Below are 17,275 nucleotides of genomic sequence, written 5' to 3' on the forward strand. Positions count from 1 at the left end.
ACTTACAAATCTTCATATCCTCAAATTTCCAAATTCTCAAATTTAAAAATTTTGCAATTCCATATTCTCAAGTTACCCAAAATATAAAATTCGACAAGTTTCCAAATTTCCTAATCGCCAATTCGAAAAATATTTGAACACATTCGAGAAACAGTATTTTTTTCCCCGTCTACATTTCCTTCCCGTTCATGGCAATATAACGAGAGTCTACTGTACCTTAATTCGTCAAAAATAGTACCGTTCACGCAACTGTGTTCCATTCCTATAATTAAACCGCCGGTGTATAGATAGCTTGACGGTTTCCGAGCAAACTCAGTAACCATCTAGTTTTCTCGTTATTCCACATTTCAATTACAATTTTTTATTTCTATATTAAAAATAATGAAAATTGATATTTCATAAACGAAACTGTGTTGCTCTTCTCTTGACTTGTGAATATTACATCGGTCTCTTATCAGGTATGTCTCATAAAATGATATGATTAATGATTTATCTACATCCTGAATCATCGGTGTGTCTTTTGTATCACGCTTGATAGTGGTGTACTTTGTTCATAAACACAAATTGCACTTTAAACATCAGCAAAATGGTGTTTAGAATATATTCTCATTCGAAATTGTCAAGTTTGGGTGATTTATGACATAAAAAATTGGGTTATTATTGCTTTAGTTCAAAACTTTTTAACCATATTCTGCAGTGTTCCAAGATAACACATTGCAATTATTACTAGGCAATTATTTGTATCATTATTAAAACTTATTAAAATATAATAGTTCCACAACATGTCACATTTGATGTTATTACAATTAATGTTTTGTCTAAAACAAAAAACTTAAAGATGATTTTAATATACATATACACATTTATAAATGTATATTTCGTGAACTAGGATATTGTAAACAAAATTGTTAACAGAATGTCAGTCATACAGAGCGAATGTTCGTAAAATTTGTAACTTCTTCAGGTAAAATCAAAACTTTTATCAATATGGGCATACTCTTAGCAATAAATACTAACATGCTCACCGATTAAAAGAAAAATTTATAATGAAGCACAGAGTTTAATAAAAATACGTATAAATAGCAAGGTCAAATATACAGTATATAAAATATAAAAATATCTATGACAGGGAAGTATCATATTGAAGTTGAATCATTTTGAACATCATCACTTGAACATCATTAGTTGAACATCACAGCTTTGAAGCATCGTATCTTGGGAATGATCTGCACAAAATAGTAAACATAGATAGTATTTTAAAAATACTTTGACGAGAGTTGGAATACGTAATAAAAATGAGGAACTTTATTTAAGAAACTAAATATAATGTCTATTTCATGTTCATATTTATTTGATCCTCAAACAATCATCTAAAGTTAAATTATTGCCACCATCTTACACTTCATATCCCACAACTTTTGAAACATTTTTCCATATTCAAAGCCGCTTCCAAAATACGAGACGAAGGCAAAAGGTAAAGGGACATTTGAGAAAAGGGGCATTTCTTCTAATGGTAAAAACGTGAAACACACCTTGGGTCATTCCACGCTAAATCGATCACTTCTGGACGTCACCATTTGCCATTTTGCCCTAATCAAAATATGTTGTAGTCCATGTGAAATTAGGGGGGGTTTAAGTCATCATTTTGCCGGTTTAGAATTTATTAAGGAATAACAAGCCTTCAAAGTTCACAATTTTTTACCATTTTTGCGAAAATTGGCTTCACTTACGAATTTTTTTTTCAGAAACTACTCAATCAATTTAGCTAAATTCTTTTCTGTTTAATTCATAAAGGATTAAGCTATTTTAAAATATTTTTTCCAATCCTGTCCAAGTTGTCTGCAATCAATTAAATCCCTTTACTTTTTGATTACCCTCGTTAAGGGTAGGTTGAACTTCAAAGATAAGCTGTATAGCAAAATGAAGGTGTGAAAAGAATACAGGTACAAAAAACGTGAAAATATCAATAGGAATATTTCTTTAAATATTCAACAGTGAAGGGACCATGGAATCGCAGACGGAAGGAGTATGTCCGATCTGCAACGGTCACGCAACACTGAAATGCAGCGGTTGCAAGCAGCAATTTTATTGCAACAAGGATCACCAGCGACAAGATTGGAAGCGACACCGATCCGTGTGTCAGGCATGGGAGATTCACGAGGACTCTGAACTGGGTAGACATTTATTGGCATCGAGGGACCTGGATCCAGGCGATGTGGTCTTGTCGGAGGCCCCAGTGGTTTGGGGCCCTGCTCTGCACGGGGACGATCAAAGACTTTGTGTGGGATGCGGAAAACAATGCAAAAGTAGCAGCACCAGGTGTAATAGCTGTGGCTGGGCAGCATGCAAGATGGACTGTCCTGGTCTGACAGATAATACTACACATGGGTTGGAGTGCTCGTATCTTATCAAAACCGCGATATTTCCTAGGTTTGTAATGTACAATTAATGTGTGCTGGGTTTGTAATGGGTAGTGGGTGCGGTGATATAAAATGTTGATTTTAACTTGTTTTTAGTGATAGTTTGGCGGTGGTTGTGTTGAGATGATTTGGGAACTTTGGAACTTGGAAATTTGGAATTTGAGCATTTTGGGAACTTTGGGAATTTTGGAAATTTCGGGAATTTCGGGAATTTCGGAAATTTCGGGAATTTTGGAAATGTTGGGAATTTTTGGGATATCGGGAATTTGGAAGTTTGGGAATTTAGGAAGATGGGAAGTTGGAAATTTTGGAATTTGGGGATTTGGGAATTTAGGAATTTGGGAATTCGGGAATATTGGGAATTTGGGAATTTGAGAGTTTGGGAATTTTGGGAATTTTGGGAATTTGGGAGTTTGGGAATTTAGGAATTTGGGAATTTGGGAATTTGGGAATTTAGGAAGATGGGAAGTTGGAAATTTGGGAATTTGGGGATTTGGGAATTTAGGAATTTGGGAATTCGGGAATATTGGGAATTTGGGAGTTTGAGAGTTTGGGAATTTTGGGAATTTTGGGAATTTGGGAATTTAGGAAGATGGGAAGTTGGAAATTTTGGAATTTAGGAATTTGGGAATTTTGGAAATTTGGGAGTTTGGGAATTTAGGAATCTTGAGAATTTTGGAAATTTTGGAAATTTTGGGAATTTGGGAGTTTGGGAATTTAGGGATTTTGGAAATTGGGAATTTGAAAGTTTGGAAATGTAGGAAGTTGGGAATTTAGGAAATTTGGAGAATTTGGGGATTTGGAAATTTTGGGAATTGGGAATTTTGGTATTTGGGAATTTTGGATCTTTGGATCTTAGGACTTTGAGAAGATGTAAATTTAGAAATTTAGGAATGAAGAACTTTGGAACTTGGGAATTTGGGAAGCTGGGCGTTTGATGAATGTGGGGAATTTGGGGAATTCGGGGAATTTTGGAAATTTTGGAAATTTTGGAATTAAGGAATTTTGGTATTTGGAAATGTATGAATTGAGAAACTTTGGAATTTTTAGAAGTTGGGACATTGGAAATTTGGAAATTCAAAAATTTGGATATTAAAGAATTTAGAAATTTAGGTATTCAAGTATTAAGGTTTTGAGAACTTGGCCATTTGACAATTTATGAACTTAGCAATTTATTAATCTGGAATTTTGAAAGTTGCTTTTTTTGTAATTACCTTTCCCTAATCGAATCTATATAACACACGTCCACCTTACAAATTTCTCCACTCTTAAATATCCAAATTTCAAAGTCAACAAGTTACCGAATCACAGAATTCATACAATTTCTTAGCTTTCGGAAAAACCAAACATTAAAATTCTCGAACGAGTGACAAGATCTCTTCATAAAATTACATTTTCCTCGTAGATCAGATGTTCTACTGGTGATCCGTATGTTACTACTATGGCGCAAAAAATCTAAACAATGGATGGCTTTAGAAAAATTGCAAAGCCATGATGATTCTCGTGGTCCTGGAACACAGGCGTACGAAGAAGCCATGAATATGTGTGAACATATTCAACGTTTTTTACCAGCAATCGGTGCTGGTAAAGAAATTGTTGCCAAAATTTGTGGCTTGATAGATGTTAACGCGTTGGAAACCGCACCTCCTAGAGGATGTGTTGCCATTTATAATACGGCTTGTCTTTTGGAACATTCTTGTGTTGCTAACACGAGACACAGCTTTTCAATCGATGACAAAGGAAGACCAAAAATTACGGTCAAAGCACTTTGTTCTATTAAAAAGTACGTATACTTTTGAAAAGCGATGAATTTGATTTTTTAGTATTAAAATTATTGTTAGAATGTTGTTTGTGACATTTTTATTTGTTGTAATTGTTCTTATAACAATTGTTCTTTATTGTAATTGTTTTGATAATAATTTTTCTTTACTGTAATTGTTCTTACACTAATTGTTTTTTATTGCAATTGATTGCAAGAATTAATTGTATTTTTTTGCAATTATAAGTGATTACAGTAATTAATTGTTCTTTACTGCAATTTTGAGCGATTATAATAATTAATTATTCTTTATTCCAACTTTAAGTAATCATAATAATAAATCTTCATATTTTGCAATTGTAAGTAATCACAATAATTAATTGCTCCTTATTGCAATTATAAGTGATTGCAGAAATTATTTTACTGTAATTTTAAGTGATTATAATAATTAATTATTTTTTATTGCAACTTTAAATAATCATAATAATAAATCTTCCTATTTTGCAATTGTAAGTAATCACAATAATTAATTGCTCCTTATTGCAATTATAAGTGATTGCAGAAATTATTTCACTGCAATTTTAAGTGATTATAATAATTAATTATTTTTTATTGCAACTTTAAGTAATCACAATAATAAATCTTCTTATTTTGCAATTGTAAGTGATTATAAAAATTAATTATTTTTTGCTAAAAATATAAAAATTAATTACTCTTTATTAATTATTCTATTTCTTATTTTTTATTACAATTTTAAGTAATAAAACACTGATTCATATATTCTATAATTTATTTTGTCATACTAAGAAGGTAGTTACACAAAATAATTCTACAGAAAAAAAAATAAATTTAAAATGTAAAATCAAATTTTTTATCTCATATCACAATTTTACAGGAGTACCATTAAGTTAATTTCACACGATAATATATTTTTATCGTCCAGTACTCGAATAATTTTCTAATTTATGTTACTTTTATCTACAGAGGGGAACATTTGAGTACAATGTACACCCATGCCCTGTGGGCAACGAGAGCCCGAAGAGCTCATCTACTGGAGACGAAATACTTTTCTTGTCGTTGTAAACGGTGCGCCGACCCAACAGAGTTAGGATCACATCTCGGTACTTTGAAATGTCCACACGATAACGGTTTTATTTTACCAAAAGACCCACTGGACTTCGAAACAGACTGGGCCTGTGATTCGTGTCCCGGTGTTCTCACAGCGTCGGAAGTGATGCAGTTCACTGGAAAATTGGAGGAAGATGTCGACCAAGTTATGTATCAACCGAGCAAGAACGCTTTGATCGATCTCTATTCCAGGTAAAAATAATTTTCGTTGTTATATTTCACAGAAGTTCATCGGTAATCGTTTTATTTATACAAAAAATAATTAGTTTACAAATACATAGTTTGCGTACGTGCCGGTGATTACGAAGGTTAATCTTTTAAATGCGTTGAATTTTTCACTTGTATCACTTTAGGAATTAAATTCTCCAAATTCTCGAAGACTCAAAGTGTCAAATTTCAAAACTTCCAGCTTTTCAAGTTTCTAAATTTTTAAATTCTTAAATCCCCAAATTCAAAAAGCTCTAAATTCTTAACTTCCCAAAGTTGAAAATTTTCAAATTCCTCAAATTCCCAAATTTCCAAGTTCCAAATTTCCTAAATTCCCCAAATTCTCCAAACTTTCCAAATTCTCCAAGTTTCCCAAATTTCCATCTTCCTACATTCCCAAGCTCCAAAACCCCAATTCCCAAAATTCTCAAATTCCAAATTTCCAAGTTCCAAAGTTTCTACATTTCCCAAATTCTCCAAATTCTCAAAATTCCTCAAATTCCTCAAATTCCCCAAATTTCTAAGTTCCCATCTTCCTACATTCCCAAGCTCCTAAACTCCAAATTCCCAAAATTCTCAAATTCCAAATTTCCAAGTTCCAAAGTTCCTAAGTTCTTCAAATTTCCCAAATTCCCCAAATTCCCCAAATTTCCCAAATGCTCCAAATTCTCCAAATTCCACAAATTTCCAAGTTCCCATCTTCCTACATTCCCAAGCTCTCAAACCTCAAATTTTCAAAATTCTCAAATTCCAAATTTCCAAATTTCCAAGTTCCAAAGTTCCTAAGTTTTTCAAATTTCCCAAATTCCCCAAATTTCCCAAATGCCCCAAATTCTCCAAATTCCATAAATTTCCAAGTTCCCATCTTCCTACATTCCCAAGCTCTCAAACCTCAAATTTTCAAAATTCTCAAATTCCAAATTTCCAAATTTCCAAGTTCCAAAGTTCCTAAGTTCTTCAAATTTCCCAAATTCTCCAAATTCTCCAAATTTTCCAAATTCTCCAAATTCTCAAAATTCCTCAAATTCCTCAAATTCCCCGAATTTCCAAGTTCCCATCTTCCTACATTCCCAAGCTCTCAAACCGCAAATTCCCAAAATTCTCAAATTCCAAATTTCCAAGTTCCAAAGTTCCTAAGTTCTTCAAATTTCCCAAATTCCCCAAATTTCCCAAATGCCCCAAATTCTCAAAATTCCATAAATTTCCAAGTTCCCATCTTCCTGCATTCCCAAGCTCCTAAACCCCAAATTCCCAAAATTCTCAAATTCCAAATCTTCAAGTTTCAAAGTTCCTAAATTCTCCAAAAAAGCTCAAATTCTAAAAATTTCCAAACTCCTAACTTCTCAAATTTCCAAATCCCTAAATCCCCAAATTCCCAAATACAAAAAATCCTAAATTTCTCATATTCCCAAATTTCCAAATTCCCAAGTTTCATTGTTCCTCAATTCCTAAATTTCCAAATAAAAATACGTAATTTAAATAAAGCTAAATATTCCAAACGCATAAATATCTCGAAACGAAGAACATCTCCATTGTCATAATCTCAAGATCTCCATTATCATAATCACCGACACACACATATATACATTACACCTCAAACAGAAACATTACGACCAAGAAATTACAGCTTTTGATTATTCTCGTTTATTAAACAATTACAGTTACACGATAATAGTTTAATAAATCTCTTACAAAAGATAAACTGATTTCACATATTTCTTTTTCAGACTCACAACATTGTTGCATCCCAGTCACCAACAGTGCATCACCGTTAGTCATTCGTTGATTCAACTACTGCCCGCAAGTGACCCAAGAAAAGCCGAGCTGTGCAAACGTGTTATGGAAACAACCAAATTGTTGGATCCTCACGGGGCGAGGGTTGCATTGTACACGGCTGTTGCTTTAAGAGAATTATCCGCTTGTCCGGGAGAAGACAAGAAGGATCTTTTAGAAAAAGCGTTGTCCCTGCTGCAATACGAGCCGGAGAATTCGCCTGGTCATAAGCTTAGGACGTTAATAAATACCGAATTAAAATACATGTAAACGTTTTATGACCGTGATTATGTGATTAATTTTTGTTATATTGGGTTGACCAGAAAGTTTTGTCACTTTGTAAGATATTTTTATTTGTTACATTTTAAACGTTATACATTAAATCTTATATTCTACAATCTTACTATTGTATGTAAAACTTATATTAATTGTTTGACAAGGTGAATTATTGTTAAGGTCTTTTATTATTGAACATTTATACTGTTATAAAACTTGGTTCATTCATACCAATATTTTTAAGTTTATTCGTTATTAAAATTATTAGCAATATTTTTAAGTTTATTTATTATTAAAATTATTAGCAGTAATTTTAAGTTGTACTTGTAAAATGTTGTCAAAATTAGTTTCAGTATTTTTAATTTTAATGAGAAATTTGATTATACTTAACACTGTTTTTGGACACCCTAAAATGTAAGTTTCAAGGTTACTTGTAAAAAGAAGAAATAAATGAATTATGAGTAAAAATGATGAATGAAGTAAATGAAAAATGACATAACTTTTCAGTCAACCCAGAACTTATACTTTTGAATATTGACTGGTATTTTAAATAAATGATTAAAGTTGCATTGACTACGCTAGGTTATTATCGATTAGCAATTATACAGCAGCGGACATCTTTGATCTTTGTGGCAGTGGTATCGGTATTAAATCTACAAGGTGTAAAAAAATAAAAAAATTGATATAGTTATTTGTATTCGGTTGTCCAGTACGTATAGTCGTGACTATTAGCACCGTGATGCATAGTTTTTTGTATAAAATTATTGAAATTATGAGGTTGTTGCGTGTCAAATAACGCATTTCGGAACACAGAATGACACGATTTCGTGACACAGTATCGTTAAATAACACTCATGGCATATCAGTTTAAAGCTTGAAGTTTGATAAAAATTATTGTACAATTAGTTTAATAATATCTTCATTATACTAAAATATAAATTATTGGAAATATATTTGTTAATATATTTATACTTGATACATTCATACATTGATACTTGTTGATACATTGTTTATTTCAACGAAAAAGCCATTTTGTATTGAAAATATTATTGAAACGTTTATGTACATTCTTTTATTAAACTTTAAGCTTTAAATTGATGTGTCATAAGTAATATTTAGTGATACTTTTATGTCATGACATCATATCACATTATTTATGTCTTGAAATTGCTCATCATTTCCTATAACCGACAGTCCGCCATTTTATACTGAATTATGAATAAAGAGTTTACATAGACTTTTCCGTTAGATTTTAAGCTTTAAATTAATGTGTCATAGATGATATTTAGTGATATTTTTATGTCATGAAATCATGTCACATTATTTATGTTTTGAAATTGGTCATTATTTGCTGTAACCCTACAGTCCACCATTTTGTATTAAAATTATGAACAAAGAGTTTACATAGACTTTTTCGTTAGATTTCAAGCTTCAAATTGATATGCCATAAACGTCGTTTTGTGATACTTTTATGTCATGAATTCATATCACATTATTTGTGTCTTCAAATCAATTATTATTTGCCACAATTGACAGTCAGCCATTTTATATTAAAAACATGAACAGATTTATGAAACTTTCTTTGTCAGAATATGAACTTTAAATTGATTCGTTACAAATGTAATTTATTAATAAACTGTCATAAAATGCAGTTTGACTCTCGTGTCCAAAAAATGCTATTTAATAAACAACAACCTAATATATTGCATAATATAGTATTTACAATGCAAGTGTAATTAGTACCTATATTGACAATATTACTGATTTATGTTTTTACAGAAAACGTTGTAGAAATGTAACTTAAACTAGAGAAAAACAAATGCAAATTCTATGTAAACATTATGGAGTTACAATTGGTTGTAAATCTGGACTAGATTTAGCCTCGAAAAAGAATATTTTATAATAAGAAGAATTTTGAATTTTAAAGATAGACTATATCATCGGATTAACCTTTAAATAAATGTAATGTCTGTGCACTAAAATCCATATAAAAGAGCAACACTAAACGTTGGAAAACAAGAAAACAGAATTACAAGAGAAGAAAAATGGATTCAAGGGCAAACACAGAAAATTTGTCTATTTTGCAATTTATGCATTCACATTTTCACTTCAAGTTGCTATAAATAATTTATTTTACTAAAAGACTGATATTCAAAATAGTAAAGCTAAACAAAATTAGGATACTAACAAAATTCATATTTTTAAAGTTTTACAAAACCTAAGGTGTCCACCTAATTTTATTTAATAAAAAATCGATAATTTAGTCCAAACGTTAGCGAAAGATTTGAAACAGAATGAAATTTCGCACCATTGCAAAAGGTCCGTATTCGCCCTTGAGTTCGAGATTGGGTACTACTCGCACAACCTTCTTTCGAATAAAAACAAGACATTCAAGAACAGGGAATCAAATAATATTTGAAAATTTTCGAAAAATTCCAACTATTCAAAACCCAGTGTGAGAACAGTCTCGTAGTTCGCGGCGATATAACGAGAGTCCACCGTAATTCTCAAGCAGTCATATTTTCGAAAATAGAAAATTCTCGAATATCTTCGTTTTAATTTCGTGTACGAAGATTATTTAAATAATGCCCAACTCGGTAAAAGATTGTCATTGGTTATTCCTATTTTGTTCGATGAGCATCGTTAGTATCAAGGTAGACAGGAACGTCGAGTACGTACAACTAACAACGGATAGGATAAAGATTGACCCTTTAATTGAGCCGTGATTTGTAAGAGATAAGTCTTCCCTGGTTGCAGTCTCTTCAGGGTGAACGGAAGCGCTCGATCTTTCGGCGGGCTTTGTTTCTCTTCGCAGACTTCGAAAGTATATTCGGAACGTCGTCGACGATGAAGGCCACATTGGTCTGGTATCGTTGTTATGCTGGATAATGACGAGGCACTTTTTAATTCTCGTACCAGGATGCAATATTTTGCTGCACCCGCTGATTCTACTCCTACTGTCACCTCGTGGCACGTTCTTAGGGATCTGTACTCGTGGGGTGCACTTCTGGATGGTATCTAAACAAAATATTTTGGTAAACATAACTGTATTTGTGAGCGTTCTTTTATTAATTATATGTATACTTGTAAGAGCATCTTCATTCATCATAAGTGTAATTGTAAATGCATTTTGATTAATGGTAAGTGTACTTGTAAGGGCATTTTGATTAATCATAAGTATACTTATAAGTGCATTTTGATTAATGGTAAGTGTACTTGTAAGGGCATTTTGATTAATCATAAGTATACTTGTAAGTGCATTTTGATTAATGGTAAGTGTACTTGTAAGGGCATTTTGATTAATCATAAGTGTACTTGTAAGGGCATTTTGATTAATCATAAGTATAGTTGTAAGTGCGTTTTGATTAATGGTAAGTGTACTTCTAAGCGCATTTTGATTAATCATAAGTGTACTTGTAAATGCATTTTGACCAAGAATAAGTGCACTTGTAAGTGCATTCTTATTAATCGTGAGTGTACTTGTAAGTACATTTATAAATCATAAACATATACTTTTAATAACAGCAAGTGTACTAGCAAGCGTTTTTTCATTAACCAAAAGTGTACTCCTTTAGATTCATGGTATTTTGTAACGTTTTCACTGTTTATTTTGATCCTCATCAGGTTATCTCGTATAAATTATTAGAATTTTTGTAGAATTTAAATTATCATGATAATTATTGTGAGAGTAACAGATTGTTTTGGGTTAGGTTGAGGTTAAGTTAGAATATTGTTAAACATTTTTTTAATACATATATGATAATTATTTTAAGAAATAATAATATGTGTGACTTAGTTCTGAGTTCAGTTCAAATATTGTTAAATAGCTTTACACTATTTAAATTATTTTATTATAATATGTCTCAATTGTATTTGCATTCAGTACAAACAACTATTAAATTTTCGAAATATTTGAATCATTATAATTACTCTAAAAATTATTCTAACAATTAATAATTATAATAATTTATCAAACTTGAGGAAAGATTAAGTGCTATTAAGTATTATTACATTTTCATAATAAACATTTAAATTGTCATAATAATTATGCATTACAAAAATTATTCTGAGTACAATAATTTATTATACATGTACATTATATAATATAAAAATGAAGTCAATAATTTTTGTAGTGATCATGATTACTCATATTTGCAAAAAGAAATTAAATAATTTTTACAATAAAAGTTTGTTTAACCCTAAAATATACAACAATTATTATAATAACTCAAATATCACAAAGAATGTAATAATTTATAACAAAATTATCAACAGGCACACATACTTGAAAATAAAAATACTACAATAATTATATCAGTCACCTAATATAATTTATCAGATGTAAAATAAGAAATAACTTAATATCAATACATAATAAATATTTCTTTTTGATGAACAAAATAGTAAACCACCAAATGTTTCTTATACCTTGCAAACTATACACTGGAAACTTCTACAATAAGAGTTCGGAATCTGCCACAATAAAAGCGGTCATATAACGCCTGAATAATAGCAACCATAACGTGTCTTGCTACACATGTCCATTTCCACTTTGACGGGCATAGTGTAGCTAAGTGTATTAACCTAGGAATCTCGCGGTGCTACAAGGTTTATGGTTAGTCTAGGAGATGGAGAGCTTTTACAGTTATTTTTATCAAGTTTGGAGCTTCAAATTGATGCGACGTAAGCGTCACTTTACTACCCCTTTATGTCATGAAATTAGATTTTAAATAACATTCTACGATAAGCTATGTACCATTGTGGTAACAATGTTAAGATAATAATTGCAAACTATAGAGAGTTTGGAAGATTTGAATTTTGGAATTTGGGGTTGTGAAATTTTGGAATTCCGGAATTTTGGTAATTTGGAAATTTGGTAATTTAGAAATTTGGAATTTTGGAAGTTTGGAATTTCGGAAATTTGGAAATTTAGAAATTTGGAATTTTGGAATTTTGGAATTTTGGAATTTTGGAAGTTTGGAATTGTGGAAATTTGAAAATTTGGAATTTTGGTAAATTGGAATATTGGTAATTTGGGATTTTGGTAATTTGGGATTTTGGTAATTTGGAATTTTGGTAATTTGGAATTTTGGAATTTTGGAATTTTGGAATTTTGGAATTTTGGAATTTTGAAATTTTAGAAATTTGGAAATTTGGAATTTTGGAAGTTTGGAAGTTTGGAAGTTTGGAATTTTGGAAATTTGGAAATTTGGAATTTTGGAATTTTGGAATTTTGGAAGTTTGGAATTTTGGAAATTTGGAATTTTGGAAATTTGGTAATTTAGAAATTTGGAATTTTTGAAGTTTGGTATTTTGGAAATTTGGAATTTTGGAAATTTGGTAATTTAGAAATTTGGAATTTTTGAAGTTTGGTATTTTGGAAATTTGGAATTTTGGAATTTTGGAATTTCGGTAGTTTGGAATTTTGGTAGGTTGGAATTTTGGTAATTTGGAATTTTGGAATTTTGGAATTTTGAAATTGTGGAAATTTGGAATTTTGGAATTTTGGAATTTTGGAATTTTGGAAATTTGGAATTTTGGAATTTTGGAAATTTGGAAATTTGGAATTTTGGAAATTTGGAAATTTAGAAATTTGGAATTTTGGAAATTTGGAAATTTAGAAATTTGGAATTTTAGAATTTTGCAATTTTCTCAGTTTAGAAGTTTGCATTTTATAGGTTTAGACCTTTGTAGCATCGAAATTCTTAACTTTGATATCTTATAGACTGGAAAATTGTCAGAAATTATCCACTTATTGTTAGTATCCAACACTTTACGACACCAAATACAAGATAACACTAGAAACTAGGTAATAAGCGATAAGCGAAAACCAAATGCTATTAATACCTTCTTATTTTTCCCAAGCAACTTTTAAACAGATATTTCCCAACTGCGATTTTGTAATACATGTTGCGAGTTCAGAAACAGTTCACCCGATATGCAAGAAAATAAACCGCAAGAACCCAGATAATAACAAAATTTGCAACTAATTCAAAGTATAAACAAAATCCGAATTATCTTCATCGTTCGTTAAACATCAAAAATGATATACCATGCGCGCCATTTTACGGGACTTTTATGTCCCATAATAATATCGGATCTCCCATGTTACATAATCAGCCATTCGATTTGCCACAATCTAATAAAACGCATGTCCGAGTTTACATTTAATTAAAAGAAAAATCCTTTATGTCTGTTATCATCGGAGTAATAATTTACAAATTGCGTTACAATATGTAAATACCTGCATCACGTTAGCGGTATTACACGGTGAGTTAAAAATAAAGATTATGTTAATTATCTGGAAAGATGGGTTTTGCAACTTTGTGTTCAATCAAGAAAATGAACGTTATTCGAGAGAAATTACTTCATTCATGGATTTACCTGAGGGTATATGGTGGACGATTCTTGGGTGGCTAGTATCTTTATGGCGGATACTCGTACTAATTCCTGTGGTGTAGCGGATATCCGTAATGTGTATGTCTTCCCTGAAGTTAAAGGTGGTACCCTTAATGATGCATATCCTACTACCTCCTTTTCCTATAAATGTTAATCACTATAATATTCATATTTATATATTAGGTATTTATACATTTTTATATTTCATATGTATTATACGTTTATGTATATTATATGTTTGTAGATATTTGTAGTCCATGTACATCATATGTATATTATTTGGGGAATTTGAGGAATTTAGGGAATTTGGAAATTTAGAACCTTGAGAATGTAGAAATTTGGGAATTTAGGAAGTTTGAAATTTGGAAAATTTGGGGAATTTGGGGAATTTGGGGATTTGGGACTTTGGGGAATTTGGAAATTTAGAACTTTGAGAAAGTAGAAATTTGGGAATTTAAGAATTTGGAAATTTGGCAATTTGGGGGATTTGGGGATTGGAGGATCTAGGCATTTGGGACTTTGGAATTTGAGAATTTGGGAATTTGGGGAATTTGGAAATTTGGAAAAGTAGAAATTTGGGAATTTAAGAAGTTGAAAATTTGGCAAATTGGGGGATTTGGGGATTAGAGGATTTAGGCACTTGGGACCTTGAAACTTGAGAATTTGCGAATTTGGGGAATTTGAGGAATTTAGGGAATTTGGAAATTTAGAACTTTGAGAATGTAGAAATTTGGGAATTTAGGAAGTTTGAAATTTGGAAAATTTGGGGAATTTGGGGAATTTGGGGATTTGGGACTTTGGGGAATTTGGAAATTTAGAACTTTGAGAAAGTAGAAATTTGGGAATTTAAGAAGTTAGAAATTTGGCAATTTGGGGGATTTGGGGATTGGAGGATTTAGGCATTTAGGACTTTGGAATTTGAACATTTGAGAATTTGGAAATTTAGAACTTTGGGAATATAGGAATTTAGGAATATGGGGATTTGGAAATTTGGGAGTTTGGGGAATTTGGAAATTTAGAACTTTGGGAATTTAGGAATTTGAGTATTTGGAAATTTGGGACTTTGGGGAATTTGAAAATTTAGAACTTTGGGAATTTGGGGGATTTGGGGATTGGAGAGTCTGGGAATTTGGAACTTGGATCTTGAGAATTTGGGAATTTGAAGATTTTGGGGAATTCAGAGGATTTGGAAATGTAGAACTTTGGGAAATTAGGAATTTGGGAATTTGGAGAGTTTAGGAACTTTACAACTTGGAAATTTGGAATTTGAGAATTTTAGAAATTTGGGATTTGGGTGCTTGAGAATATAGGAAGATGGGACTTGGAAATTTGGAGAATTTGGGAATTTGGAAATTTAGGAATTTGACAATTTGACAATTTGAGAATTTGGAAATTTGGAAATTTGGTAATCAGAAATATGGAAATTTCAAAATATTGATGTATATGTGTAGTTAATAAAAATGCAGTCATAGACATTTTTCCAAATTTTCATGAAAAATTAATAAATAAAATATTATTCTAATTGAAAGGTAATTATTTTTATTACATTTGAAAGTTAAAAAATATTAATTTTTGTTTTGAAACTAAAATCAATTTAACGCAGATATTAACTGTTACAACATAACCTATAAAATTTGCATTATAACACGCATGGTGTCTGACCATAGTCTGCGTTTAATAACTTGTTCTTAAAACTAACTAGAATATTACTTATCTTCTTATTCCTAGTTATAATTTGTCCTATATTTAAATAATGCAATAAACTTGCAATAGTATGCATAATTTCTCTTTAAACAAAATAATATAAAGAAAGTTCATTTATCGTTACTTTTTGATTATTATTCTGATATATTAATCATATATTACTGATTACGGCACAAAGGGAATTTGTTTATCATTATTTTATGATTATTACTATTGTATTATTTCGATTTACTGACAATGTACAAGTAATTATTACTACTGATAAGAGTTCAAAAACATATTTATTGATAAAGTTAAAAAAGTTGCTCAACATTGCAAATTTAGTTAAAGTGCTTAATGAAATATGACAGGTTTTCAAATTTAATTTAATTCATATTTAATTATTACTAGTGACAAGAGTTCGAGAGAATATTCATTGGCAAAATTAAAAATGTTGCTCAACATTGCAAATTTAGTTAAAGTGCTTAATAAAATATGACAGGTTTTCCAATTTAATTTAATTCATATTTAATTATTACTAGTGACAAGAGTTCGAGAGAATATTCATTGGCAAAATTAAAAATGTTGCTCAACATTGCAAACTTAATTAAAGTGCTTAATAAAATATGACAGGTTTTCAAATTTAATTTAATTCATATTTAATTATTACTAGTGATAAGAGTTCGAGAGAATATTCATTGGCAAAATTAAAAATGTTGCTCAACATGGCAAACTTAGTTGAAGGTTCAATGAAATATTACAAGTTTTCAAATTTAATTTGAAAAAGCATTTTATTATTAGGATGTATTATTTTTATTGTGTTTAGTCTTAATCGTGTAATCGATATTTTCTTACCCTCAAAATTCCTGGTCCACTCAATTTCGCTTTGACGATACCACCGCCACAAGGAAGAATATGAAAGGTGCTCGAAATGTTTCCTGGCGGACGATACCGGAAGTTAACGAATCCATCAGTTTTACGTAAATTGGCAGTGGTGTATCGTCCAGTGCGTAGCATTAGCTCCGGTGTTTTTCGAAATCTTAAGGCGTCGGTTGCTATCCGATTCGAAACATTATTTCGTGTGTTCACCTGATGTATGGTCGAAGCAATTATAATTGTAAGATTTATTGCAGTTTTTAATATGTGGAGATTATACTGTTTTTAATTAGAAATGTTTTCTTTTTATTCTAATTTCATGACATTTCTAAATTATTTGTTATGTAGACAGAAATGGTTTAGAGAATAATTCTGAACATTCTTTTTATTTAGGATGCAGAAGGTTAATTATAATCACATTAATCAAAGTACAAAAAAAATATGGATGTAATAGAGTACAAAAATATAGAAATGTAGCAATGTAGCAATGCAGAAATGTAGCAATGTAGCAATGTAGAAATGTCGCAATGTAGAAATGTAGAATTGTAGGCATGTAAACATGTTGTAATGAAGACATGTGGAATTGAGATATGTAGAAATGTAGACATGTAGACGTGTAGACATGTTCTAATGAAGACATGTAAAATTTAGGCATGTTGAATTTAGACATGTAGAAATGTAAACATGTTGTAATGAAGACATATAGAAATATAGAAATATGCAGATATGGAGATATAGAAATATGGAAATATGG

The 17,275-nt window shown here is 30.7% G+C and overlaps 2 protein-coding genes across 3 annotated transcripts in view; one reads left to right on the forward strand and one right to left on the reverse strand.

Moving 5' to 3' along the window:
- On the forward strand, window positions 1-8,136 carry SmydA-5 (SET and MYND domain containing, arthropod-specific, member 5). The gene is made up of 5 exons (XM_003702319.3): window positions 1-458; window positions 1,996-2,430; window positions 3,826-4,203; window positions 5,164-5,499; window positions 7,242-8,136. The coding sequence occupies exons 2-5, from the start codon at window positions 2,006-2,008 to the stop codon at window positions 7,555-7,557; spliced, it is 1,455 nt and encodes a 484-aa protein (XP_003702367.2). The 5' UTR covers window positions 1-458; window positions 1,996-2,005; the 3' UTR covers window positions 7,558-8,136.
- Window positions 7,633-17,275, reverse strand: part of nord (neuron derived neurotrophic factor nord) — a 25,399-nt gene continuing 15,756 nt past the window's right edge. The window contains exons 5-7 of one of the 2 annotated variants that reach the window (XM_076531393.1): window positions 16,501-16,734; window positions 13,948-14,103; window positions 7,633-10,581 (exon numbers count right to left, since the gene is read on the reverse strand). In XM_076531393.1, coding sequence (XP_076387508.1) covers window positions 10,213-10,581; window positions 13,948-14,103; window positions 16,501-16,734 — 759 coding nt within the window. In that variant the 3' untranslated portion in view covers window positions 7,633-10,212. The remainder of the gene's footprint in view (window positions 10,582-13,947; window positions 14,104-16,500; window positions 16,735-17,275) is intronic. The other variant, XM_076531394.1, reaches the window with a different exon arrangement.

The sequence above is a fragment of the Megachile rotundata genome, chromosome 4, assembly GCF_050947335.1.
Source record: "Megachile rotundata isolate GNS110a chromosome 4, iyMegRotu1, whole genome shotgun sequence".
NCBI lineage: Eukaryota > Metazoa > Arthropoda > Insecta > Hymenoptera > Megachilidae > Megachile > Megachile rotundata.